General features: G+C 44.8%; 1 protein-coding gene across 2 annotated transcripts in view; it reads left to right on the top strand.

Annotated features, from left to right (window-relative positions):
- The window catches only part of LOC138292312 (fidgetin-like), a 221,211-nt gene extending 205,291 nt beyond the window's left edge, over window positions 1-15,920 (top strand). For both annotated transcript variants that reach the window (XM_069230854.1, XM_069230855.1), the window contains one exon: window positions 10,929-15,920. In XM_069230854.1, coding sequence (XP_069086955.1) covers window positions 10,929-13,165 — 2,237 coding nt within the window. In that variant the 3' untranslated portion in view covers window positions 13,166-15,920. The remainder of the gene's footprint in view (window positions 1-10,928) is intronic.
- Window positions 15,921-16,525: the final 605 nt, after the last annotated feature.

Below are 16,525 nucleotides of genomic sequence, written 5' to 3'. Positions count from 1 at the left end.
TATGACACCGCATACATTGCCTTGAAAAGGAATGTGCAAAAGCTGGAGGCAGCGTTCCCCGTTTCATGGAATACAATGTGTTGTTTCATCCGTTAGGATTTTAAAGACTTTATAGCAGGGTGTACAACTTTGGTGCAGGTTGTGTCATCAAGCCCGATAGGTAAAAGTATTTTACATAGATATGCAGGACAGGTAAAAATAACACGTTATCTACATGTCACTTATTGACTTAATTGGTGCATATCTTGAAAATCTGATTTTAGGTCTCAAGCCCAACCTCCCAAAGTGACTGAATTTTATGACCAGAGGCAGTCAATTCGCTTATCTTCTCAATGATGAATGTGTGGAAAACGGAGTTGTAGTTTGAGGTTGTGTCTCCAAAGCCAAGGCCCACCAAGATAATATTCCGTGCAAAAGGTGGCAGGACTCTGGTGTCAGTAAATCTTCTAAAAACTGGGAGCGACTAGAATCCGTTGACACTTATTTTCAAAAGTGAGCAGTTTGACAAGAGGATTTGATAAATGAGGGGGAAAAGGAGTTGTAGTTTATGAGATTTGTGTCTCCTAAGCCAAGGCCCACCAAGACAATTTTCCATGCAAAAGGCGACAGGTCATTGGACTCTCTAAACCTTCCTGTGTTCAGTGCACATTCTGTAGCTTTTTGGTTTCTGTTTCTTTGGAGAGTAGTATTTGCACGCATAAGTTGTAGTAATTGCCACTGATGTGGAAAGCGAGACCACCAAATTTCCCGGTTTGCCCTTCAACATGCTTAATATTAACACATTAAGTTGGAAATACTCCGAGCTAGCCAAGACAGCCTAGCACCTACCCTCTGAAACATGATCAACTCCGCCTGCTTGCTCCCACCCACACGGTGCTCACAGACCCAACAACACACAGCAGACCGACTAAACCACACTCAAGTGAATATCACAGCACAAAAACCTGGGAGGCCCTCAAACATCAGAACCCAACATATTCTTCTGGCAAATTAACCCGTTAACACCCCTCGCAGAGTGTGATAATGAAAGTCCTCTAATACACTCTGGCATACACAAAACACACACATGGTAAAAACTTTTTTTTTTAAACACAGGCAATGGCAAAGCCAAGAGGACTGGCCTTGGCAAGTATGCAGTTTTTAAATATATTTATTTGTGCAATACATGCATTAAAGTGTTAAATTGTATTTACATTTTTAAATGTCGCTTTCCAAAGGTGGCATGTATATCTTTGCACAAAAAAGTAAAAACATGAGCTATTGAAAAAATATATTAATCAAATTTAGCAAAGCCAATAGTTTGTCCATGCCCTTTGCTGATACAATGCAATATATGCGGAGGGAATGGGGGGCGGGGGGAGTTTACAAAAGGGTTTTTCTGATGCTTTACAGCATTGGCAAATAAAAGGCAGGCACTGCTGTGACGCCCCCCTCTATTGGCAGTCATGTCATTTTAACAGAGCTTGCATCCGTCATCACTTATATGCGCAAGATGGTTGAATGAATCAAGTTACATATTGAAGATAAAGCAGACCATCTCATATTGACTATGACGGCGTTCAGTTCCATGTACTTACGAGGGCAACAATTTTCCGATGGGGCTGGTAAGTACACCGTATTAAAGACAGGAAGTCGTATGCAGTGGGTGATGGGTTAATTCTGGAAGTAGTAAATCATAGATATTGTCAAGAGAAGGGTTACCTCTCATCATTTTAAGAAAGATATATATCACTTACTGATTCACAGACTGTATCTTCAACCGAGTGTTATACACTCCGTTGCGGGGAGCGGAACAGTGCAGGTGTAAGCCGACCTCGATTTCCTAGCGCTGTAGGGTAAATGTTGAGACCACAAATTCATTCATACGTTTTCTTTCCTGTAGAAAGGTAGGCCATGCTAAAAGAAGCTGGTATTACCTGCACATATAGAGGATTAGCATTGGCCGAGGGCAGAGCCCTACTACCTACACCACAACAACAATACAGGTTAAAGTCCAAAGTGGAAAGACCACCCTCTCCAGCACTCAACGCTCTGCACTTCTCCAGCAGGGAAAGAACAGTGGATGAAGCCAGCACTCTCAACCTCCATTCTCAGTGCAAGCCTCCTCCGGTGTCACTCCTCACTTATCTTCTGCGCTCCATGCAGCCAGTAACTGGGCCACGTGAATACAGAATGCCAACACTTCAGGTATATCACCTTCACATGGATGTGCACCTCTTTAACAAGGGCTTGGGCGATTGTCAAACTCCAATTGTGATCTATCATTTCTGACAGTGGTAAGAACTGCCTCATTAGACTGTAATCCAGAGCTCTCATCTTTCGCAGTCCATGCTTGGCTATTCATCCTGGCAAATGTTTTGCTTTGTTTTCTGTGACTTGTAGCCCTCGTCTATCCCTTTATAAAATCAGGACTGCATGTCCCAGAATGTAAACGTGGACTGTATGAGCCACTTACATACGAAAATAGGAAACTTGAGAGCTAGCTCAGTCAACCTGTACAGGCTCAGTAGAAAGTATCACGACGTAGCCCCAAATTCCCTATAGCTGCTGCTCTGTTCTAAGGCTCGTCCCCTTCCACCCACACCCCCTTGCACCAGCTTCTGTTTCATGGGTGGGTTTTCACAGCTCACCTGTTAAACAGACCTCTTGCCAACATTGTACTTAGTGGGCTTTAGATCCGTCATTTTAAAACACTGGCTTTCTTGAATCAGCCTCTTTCAGCCATTAGTGTGTGACTTCTGACCAAGTGCAGTGTTCATCTCTCACCTATTGCTATTAGCTGTTTCAGTGTATTGCTGTGCTACCACTCGGTGGCTTACATTGAACCTAGAAAAGTCAATGAGTGCACCCACACCATTCTCAAGCGTTTGTGGTCTTTTCTTGCAACTGATAGTGAGACCCTCAATAACCACTTTCCTTTGGTGGGATGTAGTCGCCATTAGAGTACTGGTAGTCAATTGCATCATCATATCAGAGACACGGTGGGGATCTGTGCTTAAAGTGAACTTAAAATTGCCTACGCTCCCCGAAAATGTGCTCCTTATCTTTAATAATGTAGACGGGGTTCATGGCCAAAGACCTTGTGATCATGCCATTAACCACCAGTACTCTAGTAGCGAACACATACCCCCACGGGAAAGAGGAAAGGAGTCATTGAGGGTCTCACTATCAGTTGCAAGAAAAGACCATGAACTCCTGAGAATGGTGTGGGTGCACTCCCATTGATTATTTTTTTCTAGATGCTAACTAACCCAGGAGGAAGAGTGTACCTCGTATTCATGCTTCTTACTACCTCATTTTTAGGGTCGAGCCAGCGTTGCATGCGCTCGCGCATGCGTATCGCAGTGAGACGCTTTAGTATTTAGAAGAGGCCTCGGAGCGCTGTCAACTTCACGTCAGTGTTTTTTATTGGTTCGTGGGCTTGCCTAATAAAATCTGCTTGCTTTCATTAGTCGAAGGCACGCATACGTCATGCCTTTTCCGGTGGCTAGCCCTCCTCGAGCGCAGCGACCAAGTACAGAAAACATGCGAGGCTCGCTGTTTTCCATAGGGCTCGTGGACTTCTTTTTCTCTAATTTACGAGCGCAATCTCGCTTGGCAGAAGTCGAGCGCTTTACATAGTTAATTTAACTTTTTCGGGTTATGTACATAAATGCACTTTTGCCCGATAGGTGAAAAGCCGGGTTAGGAGTTTACAACGCGATCAACTCTAACATGAGCAAACGCGAGACCCGTTGCATTGTAAATGCTTGTTGATTTTGTTTAAATGCTTACATTAAACTGCATGATGAACTAAATTATAGCAATAGCCCTCTCTGTCCTCCCTGGTGGCTCCCTTCCGTCCGTCTTGCTGTAATGTGCTGATGTTGAAGACTTTAGTACAGTAAACCAAGACTTATCGACTGCCAATGCTTGTTTTTAGGGGCAACTCAGCCATAATACTGCACCTGAAATAGCACAGAGGCCTTGGCACCTTCTCCAGGAAACTGTGTTCAGGATCTACCTTAGCAGTTCGTATCCCGGCTGGGCTGACTCAGAGATTCATCCTTCTGAGGCGCATTAAGAGAATAATTAGGGATGGAAGACTATGTTTGTCCTATATTATATAAATGGGCAACCTCAGTGGGCCCAGTTCACCCTAAAATTTAGATTTCACCTTTTTTTAACATTCACCAAATCACATGAAGTACACACGAAGTTTTACAGGCATGCTCCTATTCTCCTGTGCCTAGTTCCGCAAGCATTTCACAGGAGTTAAGTATGGCTGAAATAGTCATTTGCACAGTTCACTGTTCGCCTTTTTTTACTTCCTAGTGAAATACTTCCAACGTTGCGCATTTTTCAAACATACCCAAAAGCCACTGGCTGAAAACTCTCGTTTCTACCACTGTACTGAATTTACTACGCTGGAAAATTCACCAACTTCATTTTCGGAAGTAGAAATGTAATTATCGCTCTACTGCTTTGTGCATTAGAGCAATAAATTAAACTATTTATTTTATTCTTGCAACCGCTAAATGTATTTGTGATTTATGCTTACTATGTTCTAGTTATCAAAGAAAGCCACATCAGTGGTTTGCCGTGTAATGTGGTTAGGTGCGCGTCCACCAAATGCAGATTCTGCGCATTTTGCGAAACAGCATCATCTGTGTTTATTTATTTATTAAAGAAATTTGTATAGTGCGTACCTAACCACAAAGACAACGGAACGCTTCTCATAAAATAGGAGAAGGGACAAATTAAAAAGCTAACGGGGAAGAGAGCTCGATATTTAGGCACAATATGAACAAATTCCATTTGTTAATTATGCAGGGTATTTGTTGAGCGTGGAAAAATTGACCGCGTATACATGAAAGGACGCCTGGAATGCCTCGCCGCGCCCGCACGCATTTTGCACGTATTGCATTCCAGTTTTCAGGTGAGGGGAGGATGCTTTTGAGAACACGCCTGCAGCTGAATGAGCAGCTCCCAGCCTTGTGTTCTAGGGGATAGCATTGGGTTCCACGCCCCACATTGGCCGGACTTAACCTAGTCGAAAGGGCCACTGTTTTGGGGGGGAGGGGGGGGGGGGGGAGGGAGGCGTAAGGACTGCCGCGGTCCTTTTAAAGAGTATTAATCTTTTGCTGAGAAGTGTACATGGTCTTTCTCTGAAAAGGAAACGGTGTCTGATGCTCAGACTTAGTAACTAATAAAAAGCTGGTAGGACTATGAGTAACAAGAGCTTAATTACAAGGCCTCTCGCCCGCCTAAACATTAGCACTGCAACAAAATCCATAAAATTGCCATTGTGCACAGTGGTTCTCCATGTCGCTATTCCCCCGTCCCTGCCCCACTCTCCCCGTCCCCCTCTCTCTCGATCCCCCTTGCGGGGCTGAAGGGCCCATTCTCGCAGTTGGGCAGGTCTGTGCGCTCCCTTCTCCGCTGCTTCGACCCAGCTCCTCATGTCTGCCACCTAGCCTGCAGCCCACCCTGCCTTCAGTACTGCAGTCGGCCCGACCTTTATAGCCATCTAGTGGTAATTTGGAACAATAATTGGGCATACTTTATTTTTTGATTGTATTTCTTTGTTGTGTGTAGTTATTTGTATTTATTTATTTTGGTCATTTTTGCAGCTCTGTTCCGTTTCCCACTCCCTTGTGCCTTTTTCCTGCCGCTGTTCCCCCTCCTCCCCTGCCACCCCCTCCCACAACTACTTATGGAGGCTCGCTGCTGGGAGCGCCAAAGGTAAGCCCTTCTGCACCCGTTCGTGCCTGGGCTGTGCCCAGCTCCCGGAACCCGGGCCCAACTCACCCCCTAAGATACTCATCCACCGATCTCCACGCCCTCAAATGCAGATGCAGCAATAACTGTTACTTTGCATCGCCTCAGCACACAAAGGGACCTTTCTTCTGCACCCACTGCATCTCTCCTCTACCCCTGGACCATCCGCCACCAACATGTTGACACCCATCCTCTACAAGACACCCCCACAACTTCTCAAATGCCTCCTGTTCAATGTCAGATTGCTCTGCAAACACGCAACAGAAGTCTGGGACACCATCGCCACCCTCGCCCCAACGTAACCTTCATCACAGAAATCTGGCTCATCCCCACTCCGGCCTCTGACATCGCCATGGCTACATCCCTGGATTCAAAATGAAACATTGCGACCGCACCAACAGACACGGGGTGACATCGCCATCATAGACAAGGAATCAATTGCCAGCACTGTCACCAATGACCTAACTTTGCTGATCAAGGAACACATTAATTTCTATCTCCACAATGACGAGAACACCACAAACAAAGGCACTCCCTCCATACAGACCACTTGGTCTCAGAACCGGCCTCAGCCACGCCATTGTGGAATTCATCACCCCACTCGCCACTGAATTCGAACACCACGTTTTTGTGGCAGACCTTAATTGACACCACTGACACCAACTCTACCGACACCAACTCCACCAACCTACTGGAAAGACTACATAACATCGGCCTCAAGCAGCTGGTCACCAACCCCATGCACAAAGTAGGATACATTCTTGACCCTATATTCACATCCAGCAACAGATTCAGCTACAGCCACACCTTGGAACTCACCTTGCCAGACCACTCCATCGTACACTTCACCCTCTCCAGACCCCGCTGGACTATCTTGAGCCTCCACAACACCCCTACCGCGGCTGGACCAAGGTCACTTAGCAACACTGGAACGACGCCCTCATTACCTCACAACTCAAAGTCACCAACAATGTGGATCAGGCTTTACAGAACTTTAACGACTGAATCATCAGAGCAGCGGATCTGGTCGCCCCAATCAAGCAAGTGAAGACACACACAACCACAAAGTAAGCCAGCTGGTACACCCTGGAACTCAGCGAGGCAAAACGCGAATGCAAACAACTAGCGAGAAGATGGCGCACCAGCAAGAACCTCACCGACTGAGCCACCTTCAGATCAGCCCTCAACAACTACCACTGCCAGATCAAAACCGTCAAAAAAGTTGCTGTGGCCCACTGGATTGAAACCAAACCAACTGGACCAAAGAGCTTTTCACCATTGTTGGAGAGTTTGCCTGCCTATCAGCTGTCAAAAACTCTATCCCCCCCCCCCCCCACCCCCGAAGTCTGCGAGACCCTCGCTGACCACGTCCACAACAAGATAGAGACTGTATACAGAAACTTCGATCCCCAACCCCCAGAATCCCACACTATCTCAACCACCATCGCCAACCACCCACTCACTGCATGAGAACAACTCAGCGCACCAACCACGGCCACTCTCATGAGCTCCATCCACTCGGGGGCACCCACCGACCCCTGCCCCCACAGAATTTTCAACCTCGGAAGTGAAGAGATCAACTACCAGCTCACCACCATCCTCACACCTTACTCACCACAGCCGCTTTGCCAGAGGCCTGGAAATACGAAGAGATCAGACCCTTCCTCAAGAAACCCTCTGCAGACCGTAGTGAGCTGCAAAACTACCACTCCATCTCCCTGCTCCCCACCATAGTCCTGGAGAAAGCCATCAAATTCCAACTCACCGAGCACCTGGAGAGAAACAACCTACTAGACCTATTCTAATCATGTTTCACAGCCAATCACAGCACAGAGACAGCTCTAATCGCCACAACGGATGACATCCAAGCTCTACCCGACAGGCTAGAAACATCTGCTCTGATCCGACCTCTCAGGTGCCTTCGACACAGTCTCCCACTGCACACTCATCGACTGACTACGCCAGATTGTGATCATTCATAACATGCTCAGGTGGATGGCCTCCTTCCTCACAGGACGCACCCGGAGAGTCTGCCTCCCACCTTCACCTCAAAAGCCAAGCACACCTTCTGCTGCGTCCCCCAGGGCTCCTCACTCAGCCCTACCATCTTCAACATTTACATGACACCACTAGCAGACACTGTGAGAGTGCACAACATCAACACTGTCTGCCATGCCAATGACACACAGCCCATCCTATTCTCTCAACCAACCCCACCGAATGAAGATAAACCTTCACAACTGTATGAAAAGCGTTTTCACCTGCATGAGGGACAACTGCTTGAAGCTCAAGAAGAACAAAACTGAGGTACTGCTCTTTGGCAGACACTCAACCCTCCTGAACAACTTCTGGTGACTAAATGACTAAAAATCATGCTTGGAACCTCAGCATCATCCTCGACAGTGAACTCTCCATAAGCCGACAGGTCAGCGCCGTCTCAGCCTGTTTTCACAAGATTTTCAAATGGCTTTACCTTGACTGAAGGAAGACAGTGACACAGGCCTTCATCGCCAGCCGACTAGAATACAGCAACGCACTCTACGCAGGCACCTCCACCGAACTCCTGCAGCAACTCCAAATAGTCCACAATGCAGCTGCCAGACTTATCCTGAACTTACCTAAGAGAACTCACATCACCCAGCATCTGGAGGACGTCTACTGGCTCCCGATCCATAAGAGATGTCTTTTCAAGCTCCTAACCATGCCTACAAAGCCATCCACAATCTATGGACCCACCTAACTAAACCTCCGCCTTCACCTCCACCAGCCGCCTAAGAACCTCCGCTCTGCACACCTTGCAGAGATACCACGCATATGCCACTGCCACACAGAAGGATGCTTCTTCTCCCATCTCGCCGCCAAGACCTGGAATGTCTCTCCCCTCCACCTTCGCACCATCGCTGACCCACTTCAGAAAGGGCTGAAAATTTGGCTCTTCAAATAAAACCTGCAGCAAGCGCTTGGATACCCACTTGGGTGATAAGTCACGTTGAACAAGTACTGACTGACTGATTGATTGATTGAGGGCTTAAGAGTGCAAGGCATGTTGGGCTGAATGGACCCAGGAAGCTGTCAAGAGGAAATAATGTTTAAAGGTCACCAAATATTATTTTCAGCATGTGTCCTCCCAGTTTTAGTCCCACCTGTGAGTGAGGCTCTTGCAGTGTGTAATGACTACCAACTTGGAGAGAATGTCACACTTCTCAGCCATTTCAGTGCTGAAGTCTCGCCTAAAAAAGACAAAGCCTTCCTTTAGAATGTCATTCATACGCATAGAGATTGTTTTAGAAGTGCTCAATATCTAAATCCTTTGTTTTTGCAGTATCAACAGCCAATTTTTTTTCTCTCTTTTTTTGATGAAGCCCACTACAGCTGCCCTCTTTAAACCTTTTGTGCCACCCTTTTTGTTACTCAAAAACAGTGATTCTTTCTTCAGTAATCTAATGTCTATGATGAATTAAATTCTAATTTAAATATAAATTATTACATGTTCATTATTTATGCCAAGTGAACTCTGGCTTCTGGCTTCCACTGAAGAAACCATTGTCTTTGTTGAATATGGATTACCAAGGATCCCAGGAATACAAGTTTGCTCCTTTTTTTTGTTATAGATTATGGAAATAAACAAGCAATGGGTCCTATAACTTCTATGTGTATTTGAATGTTTGCGGTAGGTGCTGGCAAATCTTTCTAGTAGGAATAGCTACTAGAATACATTTGTATTAGGCAAGACACAAAATTGGGTCTTTTTTTTAATATTCAACAAGTTTTGTTTTAAATATGCAGTATATTTCCTAGAAACCTAGGTCTTTGGATAACATGTACTTCTTTCATGCCGTTTACAGTGATTTTAATCACTACTTCAGATTTTCACGTGATAGCTATTTAAAGAACTTGATCGACTGCTTCAGGTCATGCTCATGTTTTTTTTCCAAAACAGGAAGTAGTCACTGGTAAGTTACACATGTGCCCCTTCAGATCTGCTACGATAGACCTTCTGAGCATGCTCAGCCATTACAGGTTCGCATTGAAACATCCCAAACCCTAATGTTGATGCAGCCGGAGGTCTTCTGTCAAGCAGGAGGATGGGGGTCCTTACTGATTTTGTTTTTATTTTTATTTTAGACTGCTAAGAAACTTGGCATCTTGTGCTTATTTTGCCACATACTCTTAAATTAAATCCTAACATTCTCTCAGTAGCCCTGCCTCCATTGACTGTAGGATCATCTTCGTGATGTTACTTGAATTAGACTCAGGCATGAGAAAAGCTGATACCTTCAAGGGCTCTTAAATAACAAATATTTTCGTTTTTGAGTTTCAGGCAACCAAATTGATTACTTTGTAAAATTCTGGGAGGTTCTGCATATATCGGTTTGCTGTCACTAGGATATAAGCCTTCCAATTGTTCAGTAAACATTGATGCTAGAAAATATTGATAGAATACCATATGAATGCTGCACTGAGATAGAATACCATATGAATGCTGCGCCAAAGAAGACTGGTCCGATGGCAATAGATATTTCTCCATGCCAAAGAGGGACGAAAGGTTGCACCAATGACTCTGTTCTAACATTCTAAGTTTAAAGGCTTTTGTGATATTTCATGAGGATGCACATAATTAGACTTAATTAGAAAAGTATTTCATAGTTCGTTTTGGTAGCGTTCCCATTTTACTAATTGTTACCCGTGGTATGTTACAGAACTTTAAAGTGCGCGTAGCACAATTTGAAATGTGTTTTTGAGCACACAACAACGTCAGTAGGTGGAAGAAAGGAGTTACCTTATGTTTGACAATTAAGTGTTTCAGAACATTCCAAAAGGAGACTGGTGAAGACAATATTCATATGTGTGAGGGGAACTAATTCTTAAGTTCAGGAGACTTAACCTAGCAACATATGTAAACATTTCCTAGAAACCAGAAACCTGGAGCTTCAGAATGTAAACTAGTGGAGGGGGCAGAAAGTGGGCTTAGGGGGGGACATAGAGGATAATTTTACTACAATGTTATGGAGGGGACGGGAGCATGTGCGCTGTTTATTCGTTGTCTCATTTCAAATTTCTTCATTTCTACAACCTTTAAATTTCAAAGGTTTTAAATGTAGTTCTTATTTGTAATATTTGCAGATGTGCTTTACTAACCAGGTTTTATCATCTGTGTTTTCTCTCAGGACTTCTGAAGATGCACTGGACACCGGAACATGCCCAGCCCCTGAACCAGTGGCCAGAGCAGCACCTCGATGTCTCTTCAACCACCTCCTCCCCAGCTCACAAATCTGATCTGTACCACAGTAGTCGTCAGAGGTTCAACTACGCCTGGGCTAATGATGACATCTCTGCATTAACAGCGTCCAACCTCCTGAAAAGATACGCTGAGAAGTATTCTGGGGTTTTGGACTCGCCATATGAACGCCCAACACTAAATAGCTACACAGATGGAGCCTTTGGGCCAGTTAATGGACAGAAGGGCGAACTTGAATCCTGGCAGATGTCACATAGTTCAGAGGCTACATATCCTCTAACCTCAATGCACGATGGACTTGCTGGTTCAAAATCAGGAGTCGCTTCAGCAGTTGCTTCGGGAAATGGCTCAGTGGGAATAGGTAGTTCTTCCATTGGACCTGGCAACATGTCTGACTCCATATATCCCAGCAATACATGTGGGGGGGCCACAACTTCCAGCGGACTGGGGACACCGCAAGACTATACCTCGGGCTACAGCAGTACCTACCTACCACCAGGTTACTGCAGCCAGCCTACCACAGCACTTCCACCAGCCCATCCCGCATCCCTTCATAGCTCAGGTCTTCTGCAGTCGGCCCATCCCTCACCAACGCTAGTACCTGGTTACAGTCCGTCTGGGCCAATGTACAACTACGCCTCAAGCGCTTATCCCTCTCAGCCTGCCCTTGGCCCAGGATATGCCTCTATGCACCCTCATCCTTCTGCTTCGTATCTACCCTCAGGAATTGCAGCACCAACACCCCTCCCACCTCCTAATGCTTCGTCCAGACCACCAGTTGTTCCTGGCTACGGTTATCAAAGTTCGGGCTTGGGGCCAATACCAGTACCTCCCATAAGCAGTGAGTCGAGCAGTTCACTGAAAAGGAAAGCCTTTGAATTGCCCGTGGAAGAAGAAGGTGATAGCAGGTATAGAAAATACAGCTATGAGCAACCAAAGTCTATCTCAGAGCCCCCATATCAGATATCTGACAATGGTGTTTCCAGTGAATGTAGAGGTAATGGGTTTAATAGAAGTAACGAAACATCGCAGGTGTCCTATAAAGCTGGTAAGCGGTCCACCGCGGAGGAACATATCGGGAAATATAACAACCAGTCAATGAAAGCCATTGTTTCCCCCAACTCATTTGCAACTGAAGCATCGCTCAGGTCTGGTGAACCATTCGACAAGTTCACACCTGCTGCAATGGTGAATGGCGAGAGAGGAGGCACTGAACATGGGCACACCTTTGCACACAGAATGCAGGTTCCAATTATCAAGCAAGAGCCATTTTTTAGTCAGTCTGAAGAACAGCTGAAGGACACGGATCCTCTACTATTGGAACTGGTAAATAATGAAATTGTTGACTGTGGTCCACCTGTACAGTGGACCGATATTGCTGGGCAGGTGTCAATCAAAGCAATGATTGAAGAGGAGCTAGTGTGGCCGATACTGAGGCCCGGGGCCTACACTGGAGCAAGTCGGCCACCGAGGACCATTTTGTTGTTTGGACCCCGAGGAGCAGGAAAGACTCTGTTGAGCAGATGCATATGTACCCAGTTGGGATCTACCTTGATGAGACTCAGCTGCGCTTCCCTGGTTAGCAAGTGGAAGAGTGAAGGTGAGAAAATCCTCGAAACAATTTTCTTCGTGGCCAGCTGTCGCCAGCCATCAGTGGTCTTTATCAGTGAGATCGATATTCTCCTTTCATCAAGAGTGAAAGAAGAAGGCAGTCAACTTATGAACATGAAGACCCAACTACTCTCCTACTTGGAGAGCATAGCGACTTCAGCTAATGATAATGTTATTGTGATAGGGACCACCCAACGGCCGGACGACATTGAAGAATCTGTGCACCGACTATTTGCAAAGAGGTTTTATATCTCTCCACCTGATACCCTGGCCCGGCGGCAGATTCTCCACCACACCTTGGCACAACAAAACTACTGCCTCAGTGAAAGGGAAATGGCTTCCGTAGTGCAGCACACAGAAGGCTACTTGAGTAGTGAGTTGGTCCAGCTCTGCCAGCTAGCAGGGGCCGACCAGCTCCACAGCATTGCTGGCCAACTGCAGCCGACTAACTACAAGGACTTTGAGGGTGCATTCTGCAAACTGCGCCCCAGCACATCTCAGAAGGAGCTGGACTTGTTCTCTGAGTGGAACAAAATGTATGGGTCCAGACACTAGTGGCAAAACAGTGCATACTTATGGAACTTTCCTGGTGTTTCTTTTTAAAAACCAAAATATGAAAAAGTCACATTGCAGTGTATCAACACCCTGTACCAAACTACAGAGGAAAACCCAAAACAGAATGCTGTGGTGTGTAGCTCTCACACTGCTGTGATGGCTCCGTTTTGCGTGTGGATTTGTGGCATCTGCTGGGAGTGTTTTTTTTTTTTTTTTTTTTTTAACGTGTTTTTGTCTTTTTGAAAAGAAATGGCAAAACTCCTTTGGAGAAAATTGCTTTTTTTTTTATTTGATAGATGAGGGCAAAGAGATACTGCTTGGAAAATCTGGTGACTGTGTAGTATATCACGAACCTGAAAAGATGCTGCACTGTTTGTCAGTCATTTCACAACCAGAGACTACGAACAAAACCAGAAAAGAGGAAAGTCCAATTTGCATGTTCAGTAGCTGCTCGACATCTGGACGCCTCTGCAGCGTTTCGCTACAGACTCTTTCCTCTTTTTTTTTTTTTTTCATCTGCTATCACTGGACAGTCAAACCCTTTGAAGGCACTTTTGTGGGGACCCTCATGATCCACTCCAGATGGAGCTCTGATTTTATGAAGATGCCACGGGAAAGAAAGGAGCCAGGGAGCAAATAAGAAAAAAGGGAGGGGTGGAAAACAAAATGTAGAATAATATTCTTAGACCTCATTTTTATTTTTTTAATGTATGGTAGTTCCCCCCTCCTTTTTGAATACTCAGGAAAATTTACCTCAGAATGTATGTGTTAAGAAACAAAACTTTTAGAATAGAGGCCGTATTCCTCGAAATGGCGGCTTTAATGAATCGGTACAGACTATGTGCTTCCTTCCAAAAATTAGAAAAAAAAGACAACAAAAGAAGAACAAGAAAAAAGCTTGAAGTTGTTACAAAGATAAACATTGAATGTATTTCAGGGGTTTTCACACAAAAAACGTATGCCATATTTTCTTTTTTACATTGGTTTTTGTAGTGTTGGTGGAGTAACGTGTCTTCAGAATGTATAAGTAGTATAGTAGTTTAAAGAAATTCAAAAGTACCACTTTTTGGATCAGCCTACAGGGTTAGCAGTTCAGTATTTCATTCTCTTGTACAGTCTTTCTTTTGCTGGGACACTCCCTTGCTCTGCATCGTCTCTAGTCTCTTGCGTCCAGACTGGAGCGGTAACAGGGGTGGCCCAGTGTTGCTTTGTTCTCGGACAACGTTATAATGTTTGTAATGTTGGTCAAATAATTAACATAGCTTTAATATGCCCCAGGCGAGAATGTATGTTTTTGTGTGTTACAAAGAACAGGAAGTTCTCTCAGATACGTATGAGTGTGTTAGTGTAGGTGAGAGCGTATCTTAAGTTGTGAAATTGACGTCACCATCAGTAACTTGAATGGTGCATTTTAAGATATTATTTTACCTGGATAATCTTTCCGATTCCACCAGGTACTCCAACCATTTGAGAACATACAGTTGTTTTTTTAAAGTTGAGGTCCTGGTGAGAATAATCACCATTGTTATGCAGACGATACTACTAGATTGAGCGTGAACTTGCTGAACATGGCAATTATTACAAATTCGCACAGAAACTGCCCATCCGGAGCCTCGAGGTGTAACTTTAGGGGCAGAGTGATGATGTTGCAACCCTCTGCGACTCCACAATCTTGCAAATCCCACTACAGACCTAGCAGCACCTGAGGAACACCAATGATGACTACCAGATCTCACAAGAGCCTTCACAAACATAAAGTGGCTTTCTCCCTTGGTGTGCAAAGTACCCAGGTCCTGGAGCAGTCAGGAGTGAAACTGCATCTCTAGCCACAAAAGAATGGTGGACATGCTCTTTTCAAGTAATCCTCTTAGGCTGCAGTGCTTCATGATGGATTACATTTAGCCTCATGCGAGCCCTCACATAATAACATGTCTGTCAATCATAAGGTAAACTTGATGGAGCAGTACCTTTAGCATGTTGTTAGAGTGTCAGGCTGGAGGCTCACTGTTTTGAGACCGGTCACTGGTGGCCGAATCCTTTACCATCAGCCTGCTGTTTTTTTTTTTTTTAACCATGTGTCATTAGTTTGATGACCTATATCTGGTTCATAGTGGGCGCTTGCCAAACCTTAAAAATGTCTCCCATCACAAATGAGAACTCTTGGACAAACATATATGCACTACCCCGAAAGGGGGTTGGAATTATCCTAAAGATTCTTCCACAATCCCAAAAGATGAAAAGATCTAGGACAAATTGGCAGAGCACTCCACAGCGGGCACAGTTTATGCCCATCCTGGCCCCGTTCTGTGGAAAGCTCTCTGAAATGCACACAAATGTTTGCAAATATGTGTAATTAAGACTTTGAATCTGATCCTCCTTTTCTGCAGCATTCCCAAGATCTACAAATTTAATAAACTCTTTTACTATGGAAAATAACATGACATATCGCTACCATTCCAAAGAACTACACATCTTTTCTTGTTACTACGTGACAATCGCCAAAAATCCTTTACCCTGTCCCTGATCAAGCATGCACTTATTCACCAGTCCAACCCTCCTGTGTAGCAGAACCTTGATTTTGATAGCACCTCTTCTCAAATGTTGACCTGGGTTCTTCTGCACTAGGAATAGCTCTTACTCAGTCACAATAAATGTCCGACACACTAGATCACACTGGGCCCAGCCCGATTGCCTGCTTGAAGATGCTATTTGGAAAGGAACAATCCAGCCTACATCGCATTTTGATTTCGTAAGATGCATGATTGAAGCCTACAAAAAATTAACTTGTATTAAACCAGAATGTGTATTTTTACATAGCTCCTCAATGTCAATCAGTCCACATTTCCAAAGTTGTGACACTAAACCATACCTAATTTCACTCAGTTCAGAAGCACGCACACTTGTCTTAAAATCGAAACCATTTACAGGACAAGTCTATGTCCCTACTGCTAGGGTCCCCAACTAAACCCTGCTTTAACTAGAGAGCCAATGTGCGTGTGAGTGTTATTTATCCCTAAGTGCTTTATATGAAGAACTCATTTATTGTTTCCTAACCGCTCCATAGTCCACCCTCCTTTGTTTCAGAAAGAATGTTTCCACTTTCATGCCACCATCCACGTATTTTCTTTCTTTGATTTTTCCCAGTGTGGTTCAAATCGCAGTACATGTGCTTGTTGTTGTTTTTCTCCTGCATTCACCCTCCTGTATTTGGCTAAAAAGGCTTTTTACTCTGTTGCAAATATTATTTTTTGTGCTGCCTTCCAAGGTATGTGGCACAGCTCGCTGTTCTGAGAAAAAGACAAAGGTGATGGGTGAAATTCTTGCAAAAAGTCTGTCAATGACAGACACTCGGGACACATT

This window comes from Pleurodeles waltl, chromosome 4_2 (assembly GCF_031143425.1).
Source record: "Pleurodeles waltl isolate 20211129_DDA chromosome 4_2, aPleWal1.hap1.20221129, whole genome shotgun sequence".
Lineage (NCBI taxonomy): Eukaryota > Metazoa > Chordata > Amphibia > Caudata > Salamandridae > Pleurodeles > Pleurodeles waltl.
This window is presented reverse-complemented; position numbering and strand designations above follow the sequence as displayed.